The 17,450-nt window shown below is 44.8% G+C and overlaps 1 protein-coding gene across 1 annotated transcript; it reads right to left on the bottom strand.

Annotated features, from left to right (window-relative positions):
• Positions 1 to 2,002: 2,002 nt before the first annotated feature.
• On the bottom strand, positions 2,003 to 16,571 carry LOC147611253 (Pre-mRNA cleavage complex II protein family). Its single transcript, XM_086784309.1, has 9 exons — positions 15,970 to 16,571; positions 15,771 to 15,868; positions 15,523 to 15,556; positions 14,246 to 14,424; positions 13,962 to 14,145; positions 12,897 to 13,092; positions 12,682 to 12,802; positions 2,910 to 3,037; positions 2,003 to 2,751 (listed from the first exon to the last, which is right to left on the bottom strand). Exons 1-9 carry the CDS (start codon positions 16,521 to 16,523, stop codon positions 2,647 to 2,649), a joined length of 1,599 nt encoding a protein of 532 aa, XP_086640435.1. The 5' UTR covers positions 16,524 to 16,571; the 3' UTR covers positions 2,003 to 2,646.
• Positions 16,572 to 17,450: the final 879 nt, after the last annotated feature.

Here is a 17,450-nt window from a genome sequence, read left to right as displayed (position 1 = left end):
TAATTGGGAAGAGTACTTGCCCTTATTGGAGTTTGCCTATAACAGCTCCAAACACTCAGCGACTGGATTTACACCATTCATGTTAATGTATGGATTCCAGCCGAGATCTCCGATGGCTGTAGGCCTAGAAAAGGAGAAGATTCAATCTGTCAAGGATTTCCTTGAAGATATGAATGATATGCTCAAAGCCGCACGTGAGAGCATTCGTAGCGCTCAGGATCGCGCTAAAACTTATGCGGATAAAGGACGTAGAAAGGTGACCTTTGCAGAAGGTGACTTTGTATTCCTCAAGGTTCCTGCGCAGTCAGAAACCATGAAAATGGGAAAGTGTGATAAACTTTCTCCGAGATATTGTGGTCCTTTTAAAATCCTTAAGAAGATTGGGGACATAGCATATAAACTGGAGTTACCGGAGAGTTCTCAAGTCCATCATGTCTTCCATGTCAGTAAACTGAAGAAATCAGTTCACGGGTTAGAGAACGCAGTTTCTCCAGAGATTTTGGTGGACTTGATAGAGCCACCAAAGATACCACATGAACCTGAAAAGATTCTACAGTATCGTGATAGACAAACTCGACATAAAGTGTACCAGGAGGTACTTGTTAAATGGACAGATAGGGATGAGGAGGTAGCAACCTGGGAACGCCGTAGTGTAATTTCCAAAAGGTTTCCCCAGTTTGTTTTCGAGGACGAAAACTCTTCTTAAGGGGGGGCTAATGTCACGTAGGCTGTAATGCCTGTGACCGACAGGCAGACCGGATGGCCATGTCCGGGGTTCAGTGGGAGAGGACGCCCGTGCGGAGTCATGGGCGGCCAGGCTAGTGTGGACGGCAGGCCACACACTCTATAGCCTGGGGGATGAGGGGCAATCCTCATTCTTCCTCTATGGCTGGGTGGTGAGCTAGAGGTCGTCCCCTCTCGTGGTAATGCCCGTAGTGGTTACGGATATCTAACAAGGACCCAAAAGCTCACCATTTTTAAAAGCTCACAAAGAAAGCTCGCCAAGGAAGCTCACCAACAAATCACACCCGCTTGTGTGTCCAGATTCACGAATCACATGTCTAGCATAGTTCGGAAGGCAAGCCCCAATAGTAATGGTGCGGCTTAGGCTAACACTCATATATTAGACTCATGGCTCACGTGTCTAGGCTCATGTGTAATGTTGACTCACATCTTTGACACAACGCTTTTTTCATGCGACTATGGGCTCACGTCTTCCAAAATGAGAGCTAGTTTGGCTTAGTTTTTGGAGGTTTTTTAGGATTTTCGGATGATAGGTTAACACCGTGCAATATTGGGTAATCCCAATAGCTTGGAATGGACGGATGAACAATGCTAAGTCCTAGGCTCTAGTCCTTGTCAATGGTGCCAATTATGTTCAAGAGCTCAGCCCTAGGCTTTAGTCCTCCCCATCGGTGGTGTGCCCAATATGTTCAAGTCAAGAGCTTACCTGAGCATTGCTAAATCATGTGTGTTGTGTCTTGCCTTCAACCTGCAATTCAACTCCTACTAACATGGGATGTTAGCTCATTCATTGCATCCTCACTCCGTTGTCACATCAAAATGCTCCTTTGCTTGCTTTGAAATCAGCAATCCAAGAAAGATGTAGTCTCCCTTGAGTGTGTCCCATGCCCCTATTATATAGGAGGGCTCTCAAGTGACTCTTGAGTTGCTGGCACTTGTGCTTGAGAGAGAGAGAGAGAGAGAGAGAAAGAGAGAGTTATATTAACGTCTTCAAAACACCCAAAGGGGTCTATTAGACCAAAATGATGTGTACATAGTGTCCATGAAATCTCATGATGGATAAAATAAGCACTTGCTAATGTTTGCAACTGTAAATGGAGGGTGCTCTTTGTTTTGAAGTTTCTCTCTTTTGGCAATCTTCAAAAGAAGAATAATTCATTTAACCCATCAATAAGCATTTTCATTTCCTACTGTAAGATGGTTTTCCAATGGTTCAGAAGTTACTACGATTAAAGATGCTGTCCTTAAAGCTTTAAGATTGGAAAAGCAAGCATGGTTCCCTTTATAACTTTCTCTCAGGTGGATAATCCATTACACTATTTTGGCCTTACTAGCCAAAGTATAACTTTCCCTCAGGTGGATAATCCATTACACTATTTTGGCCTTACTAGCCACTTTGGCCAATATGGGCAAGATTACCCATGGTCTAGATCTCTTTTTCTCTTCATCTTCTTATTAAAAACCTGAACTATGAGCTAAGAAATTGTGGGTAATTAACTCCCATACATGATATGAAAGAGTCTACTAAACTAAGAGCTAGGCATTCATGCATAATAAAAGCTGAAAAAGATCTGAAAGAGTCTACCTCAACGTGTCATCTTGATTAAACTGTTGCCATTTAACTCGACAAAACCTCATGGGTATCTGCCTCAGTTGTTAAGCCTTGTGGTATGAGACACGGTGAAAAAAATGATACATTGCTCATGTGGGCTCTTCATTTTGAACTGCCTAATCTAGTAAGGTTCATTATGCTCTGCGCCCTGACTTGTGCCGTATGAGCAGCTGTATGGATTGCTTTCAAAAAGGACCCATGGAAGGGGTCATCATCAAAGATGGCCAGGGCCTACTCTTCTCTCTGTGGCAAGCCTCACAGAGCTGAGGTCTTCACCAAAAACCAAAAACTTATGATCGCAAAAACTTCTTTTTACCCCTCCCCATGACTGCTGAGCCAGTGCCTTCGATAGAGATGGTGCTGCGACATAGATAAGGTGAAACATAACCAGGAGCCTGCACAAAGTTGATTGCATATATGAAGACCAGCCCAGGAGTTCCAAAAAAGCTGAAAGGACTAGTTTAGATACATGTATGCAAATGACGTTTCCAAAGCATACAATTAAGCACTCAGCAGCTCTTTTGCAATCAATGAACAAAAATCCGCATTGTACCTTTAATAGAGATACAGGAATCTCCATCTTGCCTTGAAGAAATGTATCCACTTGCTGCAGCTCCTCCAATTTTAGAGGGGTAATAACATAAAAAATCCCCTTCTGAACATCCACTCCCCTAACAATACCTGCATAGACAGTTCACAAAACAATGTACCCAATTGTCAATGGTGATTAAAATCAATAAATGAGCTTTTCTCAACGAGCATGACTGCACAAATGAGCCAAAACAACCAAAATAACTGCAGAAGAAACGTGTCATTGGCATTAGTAAAAAACAGAAGGGTCAAAAAACACCTTTTGTTTTTTACTTACTTTGGAGCAAGCCTCAATGGCCCAATGGGTAGCGTGAAGATGTGTAAACCTTGTTCTAGAAGTAAAAGAAGGGTGTGTCTAGGTCATTGCTACAATCCATAGGTCCTTCTGCAACCACTCCTACATGCCACAATACGCCTTTATATTCTCAGCTTCTAGGGCTCTTTGAAATCCAAAGGCTCTGTATCAAGGAGCTGACTACAACTGAAGGCCTAGCAATGGTCATCTAGGGTAACAAGAAGAGCATTGGAGTGGGAGCAATAAAAGGAAAAAGGGCATGAAGAAGGGGCGAAGGGAGAGGGACTGCTCGCAGGAGGACAGGACGTTGGAAGAGGTTGTGCAACGGAGAGGAGGCTGAGAGGGGAAACACAAAAGGTAGGCAGAGGGGCAGGAGGCTGCACGAAGGAGGGAAGGCAGGAAGAAGGGGGGGGGGGCGGGGGGCACGTTGGGTTGGCTGCACGCAAGGATGGGGCGCGGAATGCTCACGACGATGAGGGACCAGCTCAGAGGGCGCACGCAAAAGAGCCAAGCTCTTCTATTAAGGTAGCGTTTGTGGATTAGGGTTTTTGAAATTAGGGTTTGCAAGCCAAAATTAGGGTTTCCCTGTTTTCCATCGATTTAGCCCTTGCATTAGTGTTTTCAACCCCATTTCAGCTTGCACAGCAAATCAGGGTTTGGAGGTTGTGCATGCACCAAGTTACCGTTTGCGTTTTGGAATTGCGCGGGGGGGGGGGGGGGGGGGGGGGGGGATGCTGGCGACGGGGGGACCTAGATGAGCTTTGCTTGGATCTTTTCCTTTTATGAAAGGAGGGCACTTTATATGGACACTGTGCAACTGAGGACAGCTGCAATGCAAAGTGGTCAAGATCTTGGGTATCTTGGATGAGCTTTGCTTGGATCTTTTCCTTTTATGAAAGGGCACTTTATATGGACACTATGCAGCTGAGGACAAACAATGCAAGTTGGGGAGAATGTGTGTGACACACCTACGAGTATGCATGGAAAAGCCAGACATCAAATAGCAGCCGATGGGCAAAGTCAGACAACACATGTGACACGTGGCAATGATGATGTGGTGGTGGTGAGGCGTTACTGATGATGTTGCATTGATAACGTGGTAATTGGGTACAGCTGGCCGATAGCAATACTATTGACCGACTAGGAGCATATATATGTGGGTAGCCAAATCATTATATTCGCAAAGAACACAGGCTCGGACAAAATAAACTCTCCTCAAGATCTCTGAAAAGATCACTGCTCTCCTCCAAAATCTGTAACCTCCTATCACAGAAGAAAGTCTCCACAGAAACTAAACAGCTCCCAAAACTGATCCTCAAGTAAAGTAGCTCGAGATAGGCCCCCTCAGAGTGTAGAAAACTCCTGTGGGAAGCAAAACGCAGCCAAAACACTGCTCTCCAGTAAAAAATAGCACTCCACCGCCAACAGAAGGCAAGGAACATGAAGAAACCGGGAAACCGTGTAGGCCAGGTATAGATGCTCCAAAATCAACAAAACGCTGACTCAAATCTGAAATTCAGAATGCTCCTCAAGTACCAAACTGCCTCCAAAGCCACAATCCAAACAAGAAACCCCCTCTGCAAGTGATCTATGTCCACTGGAGAAGAAAACACAGCCAAACAAGGGCTACAAACCTAAAAATTCAGGCCAACCAGTGTCCACACCTCCTATGAGGAAAACAAATGAACAGAAGGTACCTTCGGGTCCAACGAGAGGAGCCCAAGTGAAGGTACAGCTACCAACAAGATCAGTTCAGAAAAACGCAGCAACCATGGCTGCAAATCTGAAAACGCAAAGGTAAAAGGGGCTATAGAATGGGCTGAATCTGGAAAAGCAGTAGAGTTATGGTACCATCAAGTCCTCATATCAGCAAATAGCATCAGAAACCTGTAGAAGAAAAAAAGGCAGCACATATGCTGCTGCTGGCCTGTACAAAACAAGCGACCAGCACTACGGGGGGCGGGGGGGGGGGGGGGGGTATGAATGTTGAGAACTGCTGCAAACTGCTGTAGACAGCCACTTGTAGAAAAACGCAGCACACATTGTGCTGCTGCCCTGAAAACAGTGCAGAAAACAAGTGTTCTTAGAGGTCAAAGTGATCAAGAAAGACCAGGGGCTGTTGAGAAGAAACGCCTGGAAGAGGCAAGCGGCCAGCAGCACTTCTGAGAAAAAAACACAGATCTGTCCACCTTGCTGAAAACGCAAAAACGCAAAACGCAAGAGGGAGAGAAGGGAGCATCCAACACTGAAGATCACTGGCGCTCTGATACCATGATAGAATGTGCAGCAGAAGAAGGGAAAGTGGAAACACAGGAGAGAGAGAGTGAGAGAGAGAGATGGAGAGGAAACACAAGTGAGAACCTCCTCTCAATATCATCACCAAAAGGAATATATGTCCCGAGCAAGAGGGGAGAACCTCATATGTGAGGGACTGCAGCCAACAAAGCTAAGCAAGTAGTGAGAAATGAGAGAGGCAAGCCAGCTATATATATGCCCATGAGTAGGCAGCCGACTGATGATAAAATCCTCCACGACTGGGAAAATACCCAAGTCTCCATAAAATGGGGAATAATGTGGGAAAATATATGTGAAGGGTGACCAGCCCCTATGACTAACATGGTCAGCCCTAGAGGCTATAATAGGACACCAAACAGGAAGCCAGCAAGAAGGAGATGATGTCTAACACCTAGGAGCTGGCCGACTGCTCCACGACCTTCAAATAAAGAGAAAAATGTATTAAATCCCAATAAATAGGCAAGGTCCCCACACACTAAGATGCACAATATTCTAACACGGGACTATGTGGTGAAGTGTCATTAATATCAGGTAAATAAGGCCGAGCGTCTTACAGCTAGAGGGTTATTACAATGGGAAGAATTTCCATGTCGAGTTACCACGCACCAATAGAGAATATGATGATATCTGGGTGGAGGTCGACAGGCTGACAAAGATGCCAAGATTTTTACCGACTGCTCCACGACCTCCAAATAAAGAGAAAAATGTATTAAATCGAAAGAACCTCCATGGATTTTACTGTCGAGTTACCACGCACCAATAGAGGACATGATGATATTTGGGTGGAGGTCGACAGGCTAACAAAGGTGCCAAGATTTTTACCCACAAGGTCAACCATGAGAGCATCTGATTTGGCTCAACAGTGTGTTGAGCAATTGTTTAGCTTGTATGGATTCCCTTGTGACATAGTGACTGACACAGACTCCAAGTTTTATGGACGCTTCTTCATAGCGAGTTTTCCAGAAATTGGAGACTACGCTGAGTATGAGTTCCTTTGATCATCCTCAGTCTGATGGGTAGACGGAGAGGGTGAATCGGGTTCTAGAGGATATGCTTCGCGCATACGTGTCCAAGCAACCATCTAATTGGAAGAGATGCATCCCAATGGTCGAGTTTGCCTACAATACTGAATCAATGATAAGCATTCGGCTACTGGTTATAGTCGTTTATGCAGGTGTAGAGACAGGGGCAGCCAGAGAGACCGAAGTGGATGGCAAAAAACCAGAGTGAAAATAGCATGTGTCATGGAGTGCTATTATTGTGGCAAACCAGGTCATATAACAAAGGAGTGCTATAAAAAGCACAATGACATTAAAAGTGGAAAGTTGCAACAAGGGAACTACGCGTCTTCAAGCAAGCCAGCCGAAGATAGAAGTGAGCAACTTTCCAGGTCATATAGCAAAGGAGTGCTATAAAAAGCACAATGACATTAAAAGTGGAAAGTTGTAGCAAGGGAACTATGCGTCTTCAAGCAAGCCAGCCGAAGATAGACGTGAGCAACTTTCTGTGATGCACCATATGCTTAGTTCCATAACTACAGATGCAAGGAATCCTAGAGATATATGATATCTTGATCTGGGTGCTTCCAACCACATGACCAGTCACAGAGAGTAGTTTAGAGAAATGCAAAAAATGGAAAAAACAAGATATGTAGATGACACTGCGCATCTTGGTAAGGTACCATTGTCTATGCAAGATAGCAAAATGAAGCACCAGGCTCATGTACTTCATGCCCAAATTCACCTTATAAGTCAGTGCAATTTATAATCTCATGGTAGTCATCCACAAGATAATAAACCATCAACTCCATCATGCATAGTATAGACTAGATATTATAACATCCCCACTAACGTCATCAATTTCCAATAGTGGGTATAGAACTTGGTATCAATATATGCTCCCACACACACAAACACACCCCGTGCGTGCACACACACACACAGGTCTGTGTACTAAGTTTCTATCAGAGCTCTAGAGATGCAGGGCACACTCAACCATAATGAAGCCTAGCACTAAGGGATCATAACAAATAGAAAGAATCATTACAACAAAAAGGTAGTTGATAGGGCATATGCACCACTAAAGATAGAAAGAATTAACACAATATCAACTGGCGCAACTTGGACGAAAAGTTAAAACTTCACAATGTGAAATTTGCATGTCCGCTAATACACCATAAAGATATACCTAGATGAATCCAAGAACATGCCCAAATTCACCTTATAAGAAAGTGCAATTAATAACCTCATGGTAGTCATCCACAAGACAATAAACCATCAACTCCATCATGCATAATATGGACTAGATACTAGCAGAAAGATTATAGATGCCATAACCCCACTACTCGTGAGATGCGAGTGAGTAGAGATGTTTTTGATGAGATGAGTGTGTGAAAATATACCCAAAACAAGTATTTAACCTAGCCCAAAAAGGCCCGACTCCTATGCTGGCCGACCAATACCTCATATAAATCTGAGGCTCCCCCCTTGTTCATGTGTATCATCAACGCAGGTGGACTTGGTGCTCTGCACCTCAGGCTGCGTTTTTCTCCTCTGCGTTTCATCGCCTACTGGACACTTCGTGGACTGCACCTCACTAAGTGCATCCCCTCCTCCTGCTGGTCAGAACACAGACGGCTCACATCAGCGTTTTCGCCGCCTACATCAGGTTCATCTACAGCGTTTACTGCTGCTGGATTGGCCGCCTACATCAGGCTCACATCAGCGTTTACATCACCTACATCAGGCCTGACTTCATCGTCCACACCAAGGTTGACTTCATCGTTTACTTCAGGCTGTCTTCAGCGTTTGCCTCAGGCTGACATCAGCGTTTTTCAGCAGCCTTACTTCAGGCTCACATCAGCCTTACAACAGGCGTATATCGGCGCTTTCATCAGGGTCACTTCAGCTCTGTTATCTGCGTTTTATGGGACAACAGCTCTCTCTGCTTATTCGGAGTCTCACATAGAGCTCCGGTACTGGACTTCATCTTTTATATACACATCACCATTGCATGCTGTGTGTTCTTACTCTGATCTTTCATATATTTGGTCCTTTGGTCTCTTTTGCCTTCACATGGTATCAGAGCGATCGTGAGCAAAGGGATTGAAGACCTCGAAAGTACACACCATGGATCGTCTACCCTCGATTCTGGAGGATCAGCTTTTCATACCAGATACTGACTCCCCTTATTCTGATATAGATCACACAGAGGATGGAACTCCTCATACATTGGAGAGCCTTGTTCGAGGTCTTTCATTGGGAGACGACCAGCCTACTTTTACCCACTCACCCTCTACACCCTTGGCATATGGTTTTTCTTCTCCAAGCTTATTAGTCGTTACTTCCAGAGGAGGATACATGCCCACAGCCAGTGTGCCAGTATTGGACCCAGGTATTCAGCCTCAACTGGAGAGCTCTGCTTCTCATTCTAGCCGACAAACTGGACTTCGGTATGGGACTTTTTCTCAAGGACACGTACCTCCTTGATCGTTCTCGGAGATCCATCATCATCCCTGTCAGTGACCGCATCAGGTTCATATGTGCCTATTAGTACATATGTTCCTAACTCTACATGGGTATCTTCTTATGTGGCACACGTTCAACAAACGGTACCATCAACTATCGTCGATCCCTAGCATCTTGTGAACCCAAATAGAGGAGGGTGTAGGAGTATAATTCACTCTCCGACTTCTAGTGTTCAAGGAGGTAACACTGTTTTCTCCTCTGGTTCACTTTCTGTTCCTACTCCTAATGTGTTATGGAATACTGCCCACATTCAAACACAAGACCCTCCCTCCCAACCCATACCTCTTCCTACTAGTGTTGGCATGCAGTCATCACTGCCTGCACCTCTTTTGGGTCCTGCGTATGGTTTCTACCCATCCTAGTTATCTTTTAACACGACGCCCCTGGCACTGCGGTCCCACCCAGCATTCCAGGGTATCAGGTGATTTTCCCAATTATGTGCCCTCTCCAAGTTTCATACCTCAACCTAGTAGTACCTATGCTGAGTACCCAAAACTTGATTCCATCTTATGGAGCACCCTCGACAGGTCCTTCATCCATGCCTGGTCTTGGTGGACTATCAGGTTTCTCTCCTCAACACTTACACTCTGGATATGGACACCAGCCTTTCTCAACTCCCCCACCATCTTCCTTTCATGTTTCTATGTCCAGAAATGCTTTCACAGAAAAGACTCGTTTTAACGGGTCTAATTATACAACCTGGGCTAATCTTATGGAACAAGTTTTCACTTCCCAAGGTTCCTGGAACCTAGTAAAGGGCCTTGAACCAAAACCCCACCCTTCTCTAGTACCTCCTGAAGTCATCAGCATTTGGGAAGCTAGAAATGCCACTGCTATAGTGGAGCTCATGCAAGGCCTCTTGCCCGAGTTCCATTCACAACTCCAGCAGTTCCCCTATGTCTCTGATAGATGGGCACACCTCGCAGAGAGATATGCCGCACGTGATTGTACGCGTCACATTGATCTTGAGCATCAAATTCAAATTTTCTCTATCAAAGAAGGGGATGACCTGACCATCAAAGTTGCTGAATATCGGTGCCTTAACGTCGAGTTTGCCACCACTAGCTCTCCCAAGTCCTAGGAAGATCAGGTTATCACTCTACTAAACAAGTTGCCACCTCGCTTCTTTACTTTTGTCACACAGACCATTAGTTTAGAGCCTATGCCTAACCTATATGAGTGTGAATGCCAACTCTTGCGTTTCGCTTGGTTGCATGACCAATTTCATCCCAAGAAGTCATCCTCTTCCTCCACTCAAGAGGGAGCCCTTGTGTCCAATACAACCTCTACTCAAAAAGGACAACAAGGGAAAGGGAACAGCAACTTCGGAAATCAAGGCAAATCTCCCAGCAACAACACTGATTCCAAAAATCATGCCTCCACACCCATTCCCTACTGGCAAAATATTCCCAAAAAGAATAGATTTTGCACTTCTTGCCAAATACGTGGACATGTTGATGATAAGTGTTTTTTTTTAACCAAGGAAAATAAAGGCAACAACTCCAACCCCACTACCTCCACCCGCCAAAACAACCAAGGTGGTAGCAATGCCCCAAATTGGGGATCCAGAGGGGGTAGCAATCCAGCACCTACTCTACCAAGCTCCCCTCCAAGGACCCAACAACAAGGAAATGGTTCTACTTGGCCGCGTTCCTCCCAGTGATGACGAGCTAATAGTCTTGTTGCTCAAGCCCCTTCTTCCCAGTCAGTTTCTTTCACCCATAGTCACAGGGAACGTGGGGGACGGACCCCTGGGACGGGGAAACGGAACCGGACAGGGGACGGCCAGGGGACGTGTGAGCCCACGCTGTAACAAGGGGACGGCGATTCCGGGACGACGGGACGGCGGGACGGCGGTTCGTGTGGGACGGAGCTAGACCGGACGGTCAACGGACCGTTGCGCAGTGTGCCATTGTGCCCTGTAGCCGTTGGGCGCCTAGCCGTTGAGCAGCCCTCCCCACTTGGCCCATGGCTATAAGAAGAGCCCCCATTGGCAAGGCTCAAGCAAGGCTCAAGCAACTTGCAACGCTCCTGGCTCAAGCTCAAGCCTCAATGCTCCTCAACTTTCAAGGCTCAAGTGGAAAGCTCATTGGCAATTTGGCTCAACACTCCTCAACTTTCAAGGCTCAAGACTCAAGTGGGCATTGAGTAACCCGGCAAGGCTCTAGCTCTCCTCAACCCTCAACTTTCAAGGCCCAAGTGGCATTGGGACCTTGGGTAAGTTGTAATTTCAAGTTCACTTGTAGTCTTGTTGCTCTCCTACACTCACCTCTTGCTCTAACCTCTCCATTGGCAAGCCTCTCCTCCATCTCTCTCCTACTCTCGAGTCTCACCTCCACTGCTCAAGGCTCAAGTGACAAGCCTCTCCTACACTCACGGTCTCACCTCCTCTTGCTTTAGCCTCTCCTATATCTCTCTCCTACTCTCACCTCCATAATTCCATTGCTCAAGGCTCAAGCCCCTCCTACATCTCTCTCCTACACTCACGGTCTCACCTCCTCTTGCATTAGCCTCTCCTACATCTCTCTCCTACACTCACCTCCATTGCTCAAGCCTCCTTGGCACTTGCCTCCATGGCATCTTCATCGCGACCACCCCCCCGCACCTCGTTCCGGCGGCGCCAATACGAATAGAGGAAGGAGGACCGAAGGTTGGTCTTGGTCAGAAGAGGTCAACTCCGATCATCCCGGAAGTGGAGGAGGCTCTCGCCCATGGTCCTGCAAGCTATGTCCATATAGGCGAACAGGTGGGGCGGATAAAGTGAGAGCTCACCTCTTGCATGAGCCCAGTCATGAGCCTTGTCAAATCGAGTTAGAGAGAGAGAGAGAGAGAGAGAGAGAGAGAGAGAGAGAGAGAGAGAAAGAAAGCTATATTAACGTCTACTAGAGGCCGAACTCGACCTATGAGACAAATCAATGTACAACTGTCAATGTCTTCTGGATGTCCAGAAAAAAAAAGGACAAAATGAACATGAAATAAACTATGAAAGTACTGAGCTAGTGGGGAGGTGTGATGGATGGAGCACTACTGCTAGAGGCTCAGTATGCAACCTATATGCGCAGGGTATACAAGAATGCAATGCAAATCTGTCTAGCTCCAACCAGTACCATAATGGGGATGTAATATGTGATACATAGGCGATGGCGAGGAAAAAATACCTCGGAGCATGATCTCCGGGTGTGAGTATAAGTGAGCTAGCCGCTCCTGGATATGGTGCTGATGTCGAGCCCGTATCTCTGTGATCTCCCTCTGATGTAGTCTGGGAGTCTGGTAGCCTGGTGCTCTCGGTCTCCGTTTGGCTCAGAGGTCCGCAGCGCGCTGAAGTGTAACCCCCTCTTGTGTCATGATAGGCACTGGGATAGATCTCTGGAGGAAATCAGTGAGCTGGAGCTGTCACCCACTTCTCCCTGTGGTATGAGTCCGTAGCAGTGTCTCTCTGTGGCACTGTGTCTCTAGCAAGAACTGGCCAAATCTGCGCTAGTCTACGGACTCCATGATCTAGCGGAGAGAGAGAGAGAGAGAGAGAGAGAGAGAGAGAGAGAGAGAGAGAGAGAGAGGGAGAGGAAAATTTAACACAAACGACTTAGAGACACAATTAAAAACTCCTCTATGCTTACCAAGACCAATACAACTTGGTTTGGTTTCCAGTGACCCCTTGTCGCAGTTTCTTGGAACCAAGCTAACTCCAAGCCCTACTAATGTTGCATTCAAGCCGTAAATCCATTCACATGCAGGTACCTGCAATTCGAAATATTGTGTCCACTCAATAATGCCCAAAATACCAAGACCCAAGACCTTTCCTCATAGAAGCAAATGCAGTGATAGGACTTACCTGATAATGTTGATGGACAAGTTTGATTGCTGAAATCGGCACCTGAAAAGGTTTGAAAGATGCCAGGGCAGTGGCAGCTTCTGTGAACAAAGATGGCAGCTTGATGGTTTGCAATAGCTTGTTCTTTAGTTCCTTTTGAAAATAAGAAACAAATCTCAAATCTCTCAATTCTCGTGCATTGAACTTGATTTCAGCCCTGCAAGCCCATGACATAAAGAAATTTTTTATACTAGGGAGTAAAATCTTTTAGCATTCTCATTCTAAATCTACACACCATCAAGGAAGCATGGGTTCTTGACCATATGGCCCTTCTTCAACCAAACCCTTGACATGGAAACCAACATGTCAACTTGTGACTTCTTTCCTACTTACAAGCCATAAACTTGAGAAACAACTTAAAACTGCCAAAAAGGGGGTCATCTGCTCAGGAGTACATTGCCTTGGCCATCCCATATTCTGCACAGAATCTCAAACCTTTGGTGAGCATGTAGCACTAGGTTGTCCAATCGCAAAAGGGGGAAAGCCGATATGCCATCCTCTAGAAAGCCTTATAACCAAGCATCTTCGCCTATGATGGATGAATGGTAAAGATGAACTCCGATAGAATATGCCTCTAGATCTGACTTGGGGACGCACATTAGCATGTCATTACCTGCATTTCCTATGCTAGTCTCAGCTAGCAGGATGCCTGAAAAATGTGGGGCTTGCAAAATTATGGGAAACCCTTTGCACTGAAACTACATCCCCACTCTAACTTAAATGTAACTACTTGAGTAGTTACATTTAAGGCAAGATAGAGGTGGGCAGCATTAGGTATAGAGTCAATACCAATGCACAGTCACGGAAAACGTTTGAAAGGCAATCCCCACTAACTTAAATGTAACTACTTGAGTAGCCAGAAAGGCAACATGGAGGTGGCCAGCATTAGGTATAGAGTCAATACCAATGCACAGTCACAAAAAACGTTTGAAAGGCAATCCTTTCAAAAGCCCACTACATAATTGCATGCAACAAAAGAATATACATTTTCTCCAACAACAGTGAGCAAGTAAAGAAGCAACTCACAGTTGAGCACTCCCTCCAAGTGCACTGTGAACAAAAAGAAGCTCAGGGTTGCTAGGGTGGGTTGTCTTTGACTCCCAAAATCGATTTGGAGGAAGGTTTCTGCTTGCTGTTTTAGATAAAATCTGCACGATGTGTGTTGGCACAACATGGCCAATAATCTCAACCAAAACATCAAATCCAATACCTGCATTCCATAGTGTTGAGAGAAACAATGCCCTCTCAGTGAGGTCAAAGATGAAAGCCAATCGAGGAACATGGTATCTAGAAGGCATGAAAGAGCATACCTTGAATCCAACCGTGGGTGTTAATGACAAGAGGGAACCCTCCTTCCTTCAGCATGTTCACTTCATCTTCAGAGTGATTAGAATAGTATTTGTTTCGGAAATGATCATAAAGAGAAAACACGCTCTCTAAGTAATCTTCAGGGTGGGTTTTAGGTGAGATGTCACCAAAAAAGTAGCACCTGCCTTGAAAATAACCAAAAGTTATCAACCAACCAAAAAGCATAAGCATACAGAGACTGCTATAAAAACATTCTCAGACTATGGCAAACACAAACTTACACATGCATACCGATGTGTGCATATAAAGGTATTAAGTTTAAAAGTAACTCGCTTGCAGTGTGAGCACATAGGCATGGATGCATGCATTCACATTTAATTAGCTTTTTTATATACATATGTATGTGTCATGAAATTTTGTGGCTTTGTACGAACCTTGATCAGCCTTTAGTTAATGTTAATTATACACAGATGTGGGTGCCTAGACCTGGCTGGTCCGAATCAGGCTACCCGGCCCAAAACAGGCTGCCCAAATGCATACAAATCAGCCCACCATTTGCCAAGCCTGCTACACGACAGGTTTCCTGTGTTTTTCCGCTTCCCATCTGCCCAATGGGCTGCCCACGCTGTCACCCAACCCTCCAAGGCAACGAACATGTTGCCTGACTCATCTACCTCGATGTCCATCACCACCAGCACTTGGCCTGTTAAGCGTCCTCGACATCTAGACATTGGGACTTCGTAGTGTGCACGAATGACTACCTGGACTTACCTTGCCCTACCCTGATGGCAATTAGCAACTTGTCCCTGAACAAGGGCTAGCAAAAATGTGGAGTGCCCATCTCTAACCCAAAACCTGCACTTAACATGCCACCCAAGTGCAGTAAGTGCACATGACACTTTTGCTCCCAACATAGCAGAACCACATTAGTGCCATACATACATGGGGGGGTAGACTAATACCAGGCTCCGTTTTGGGTGCCAAGCATGGACTTGGTCAGGCACTGCTGATGCATACTGTAAAGTAACATATCATTGTTGTCTTGTTGTTTACTCAATCCATGTTATGTGTTTGTTAGATTGTGTTGAAGAAAGACTTTCTTGTTGTTCCTAGAGTAACCACATATGTAGCAAGTTTCGCGTTGAAGAAAGACTTTCGTGTTGTTCCTAAAGTAACCACATATGTAGCAAGTTTTTCAATTAACACCCATAACAATAATCATGCATAACATAGCACCTGTAAAGAATCAACAACACTTTCAAAAGCACAAAAAACTCACCTCTCTGGGTTCTTCATTTCCAATGCTGGCAAACCTGTTGAATCAACATAATTAATTGAAGGTGGTGCACCAACTTACAGCTATCTTGGAATGCTTAGCAAAAACTATCAAACCCACAAATTTGGATGGGAAAAATTGCCGGGCCGTAGCTAACATGCAGCTAGCCTAAACAACCGGGTTAAATCCACAATGATCACATGCAAATAACTGCCACATCATGCTTTGACATAGAAAGAAAGATCACATACCCACAATGGGCTTATCTAGTAAATGAAGGGAGAGACAGCCAGAAGGAGTGAGCTCTGGTTGGCCGACATCAGTATCCAGAAATCCAACTTTGCTGTATCTGTAAAGGTTAAAAACACACAGAGACACACACACACATCATTCTCAGTAATGCAAATTTGCAATTAGAAGAAAACAAAGTAGGACGCAGTGAGCAAGAACCTGTTGAGCAGGGAGTTCACTAGGTATCTTGCAAAAGTTGACTTCCCAGTATTCTTCCCTCCACAGATGAAAGCAATGGCGGCTGAGCCTTTCACAACAGACTGAACTGCAGCTTCCCATTCAGCAGAGATAATTGGGCCCTCTGAAAAGGCTTCATCTGTTGTAGCAGCTTCTTCTTCAACCTGTAGATTTGAAAAACTTTCCCGCCCTTTTACTCCATCCTCTATCATTATGACATCATCATCATCATCATCATCATCAGCATTATAGTCGTCATCATCGCCCACAACACCACCATCACGATCATCTTCATCACCCACAACAAAATCATGAAGACATTCTTGTGATGCTGCTTGCTCCTCTTTAAAGAGTGATGGGATTTCTTCCAACGATTGCTTTTCTGGTTTCAGATAACTAAGCTCTGGTTTTCTTCTGATTGCAGGCCTTATTCTTTTGCGCAACCCTCCTCGCCTGTAGAGTGAATTCGAAAGTTTCTTCACGCCAGAAGAGTGGACTGGTCCCTTCAGCAGACGACTAGACAGTAAACCCTTCATAGCTCCTGCAGGATTCCAACACTAGTAGAACTGTGTAGGAGCGAAATATTCATACATACATTTATATGTTTTTTATTAATCCATCTCAGGGGAGGGATTATGAAAACATAATCCATCTCCCCTTATTAGGGGAGGGATTATGAACACATAATCTCCTTATTACCTACATTACATGCTCTAGGTGCTCTTGGAATTGTTTTTTTTTATTGCTAAAAGGGTACTCAATTAGATTACATCTTGACACCGATACCTCCTGATAGAAGTTGTTTATCTGGTAACTCCACATATATTGAAGTTGTTTGTGTTGTATTTGAGGCATTTATTAAGCATACCAGAAATGATGATTAACCAAAACTTTTTCCTTGTAAATTTTAGCAATAGTTTCTTTCAATTAGACGTATATGTATAGTCCAATTTTGAATAAAGGGATCTTTCATCATAGCATATGAGTTCAATGATCAATCCATAACTAATGTTGCTAATCTGGTGTATTGTATGAATGGCTAGATGAGTCCTTCTTTGAAACCAGCCCAATTATACCTTCGTGCATGTGTAAAACCTTTACTGCAATTTGTTGCACGATCCCTAAAATTATAGTGGTAGGATAAATGGCTAGATGAGTCCTTCTTTTTAAAGCCAACCCAATCATACCTTCATGCATGTGTAAAACCTTGTCTGCAATTTGTTGCGCAGTACCTAGAATTACAATGGTAGGGTAAATTGTTCAGCAATGACAAAAGTCAAATGAGATCCTAAAAGGGGAGGAATGGAAACTTTTATGTGACCACTACAACCAACTAAGCTACATATCAATTCTACATAAATTTTTGAGGGGGCAACTTAAAATTGCATACAACAGCATGAGAGTTTATCTATGTGGAACATATCTCCCCTAATGCCAACAGCATCACACAAGGCTCATATGGG

This window comes from Cibotium barometz, chromosome 47 (assembly GCF_041138505.1).
Source record: "Cibotium barometz isolate CiBa-2024 chromosome 47, ASM4113850v1, whole genome shotgun sequence".
In the NCBI taxonomy this organism is placed as follows: Eukaryota; Viridiplantae; Streptophyta; class Polypodiopsida; order Cyatheales; family Cibotiaceae; genus Cibotium; species Cibotium barometz.
Note: the sequence above shows the minus strand (reverse complement) of the source record. Positions and strands in the feature narration are given on the sequence as shown.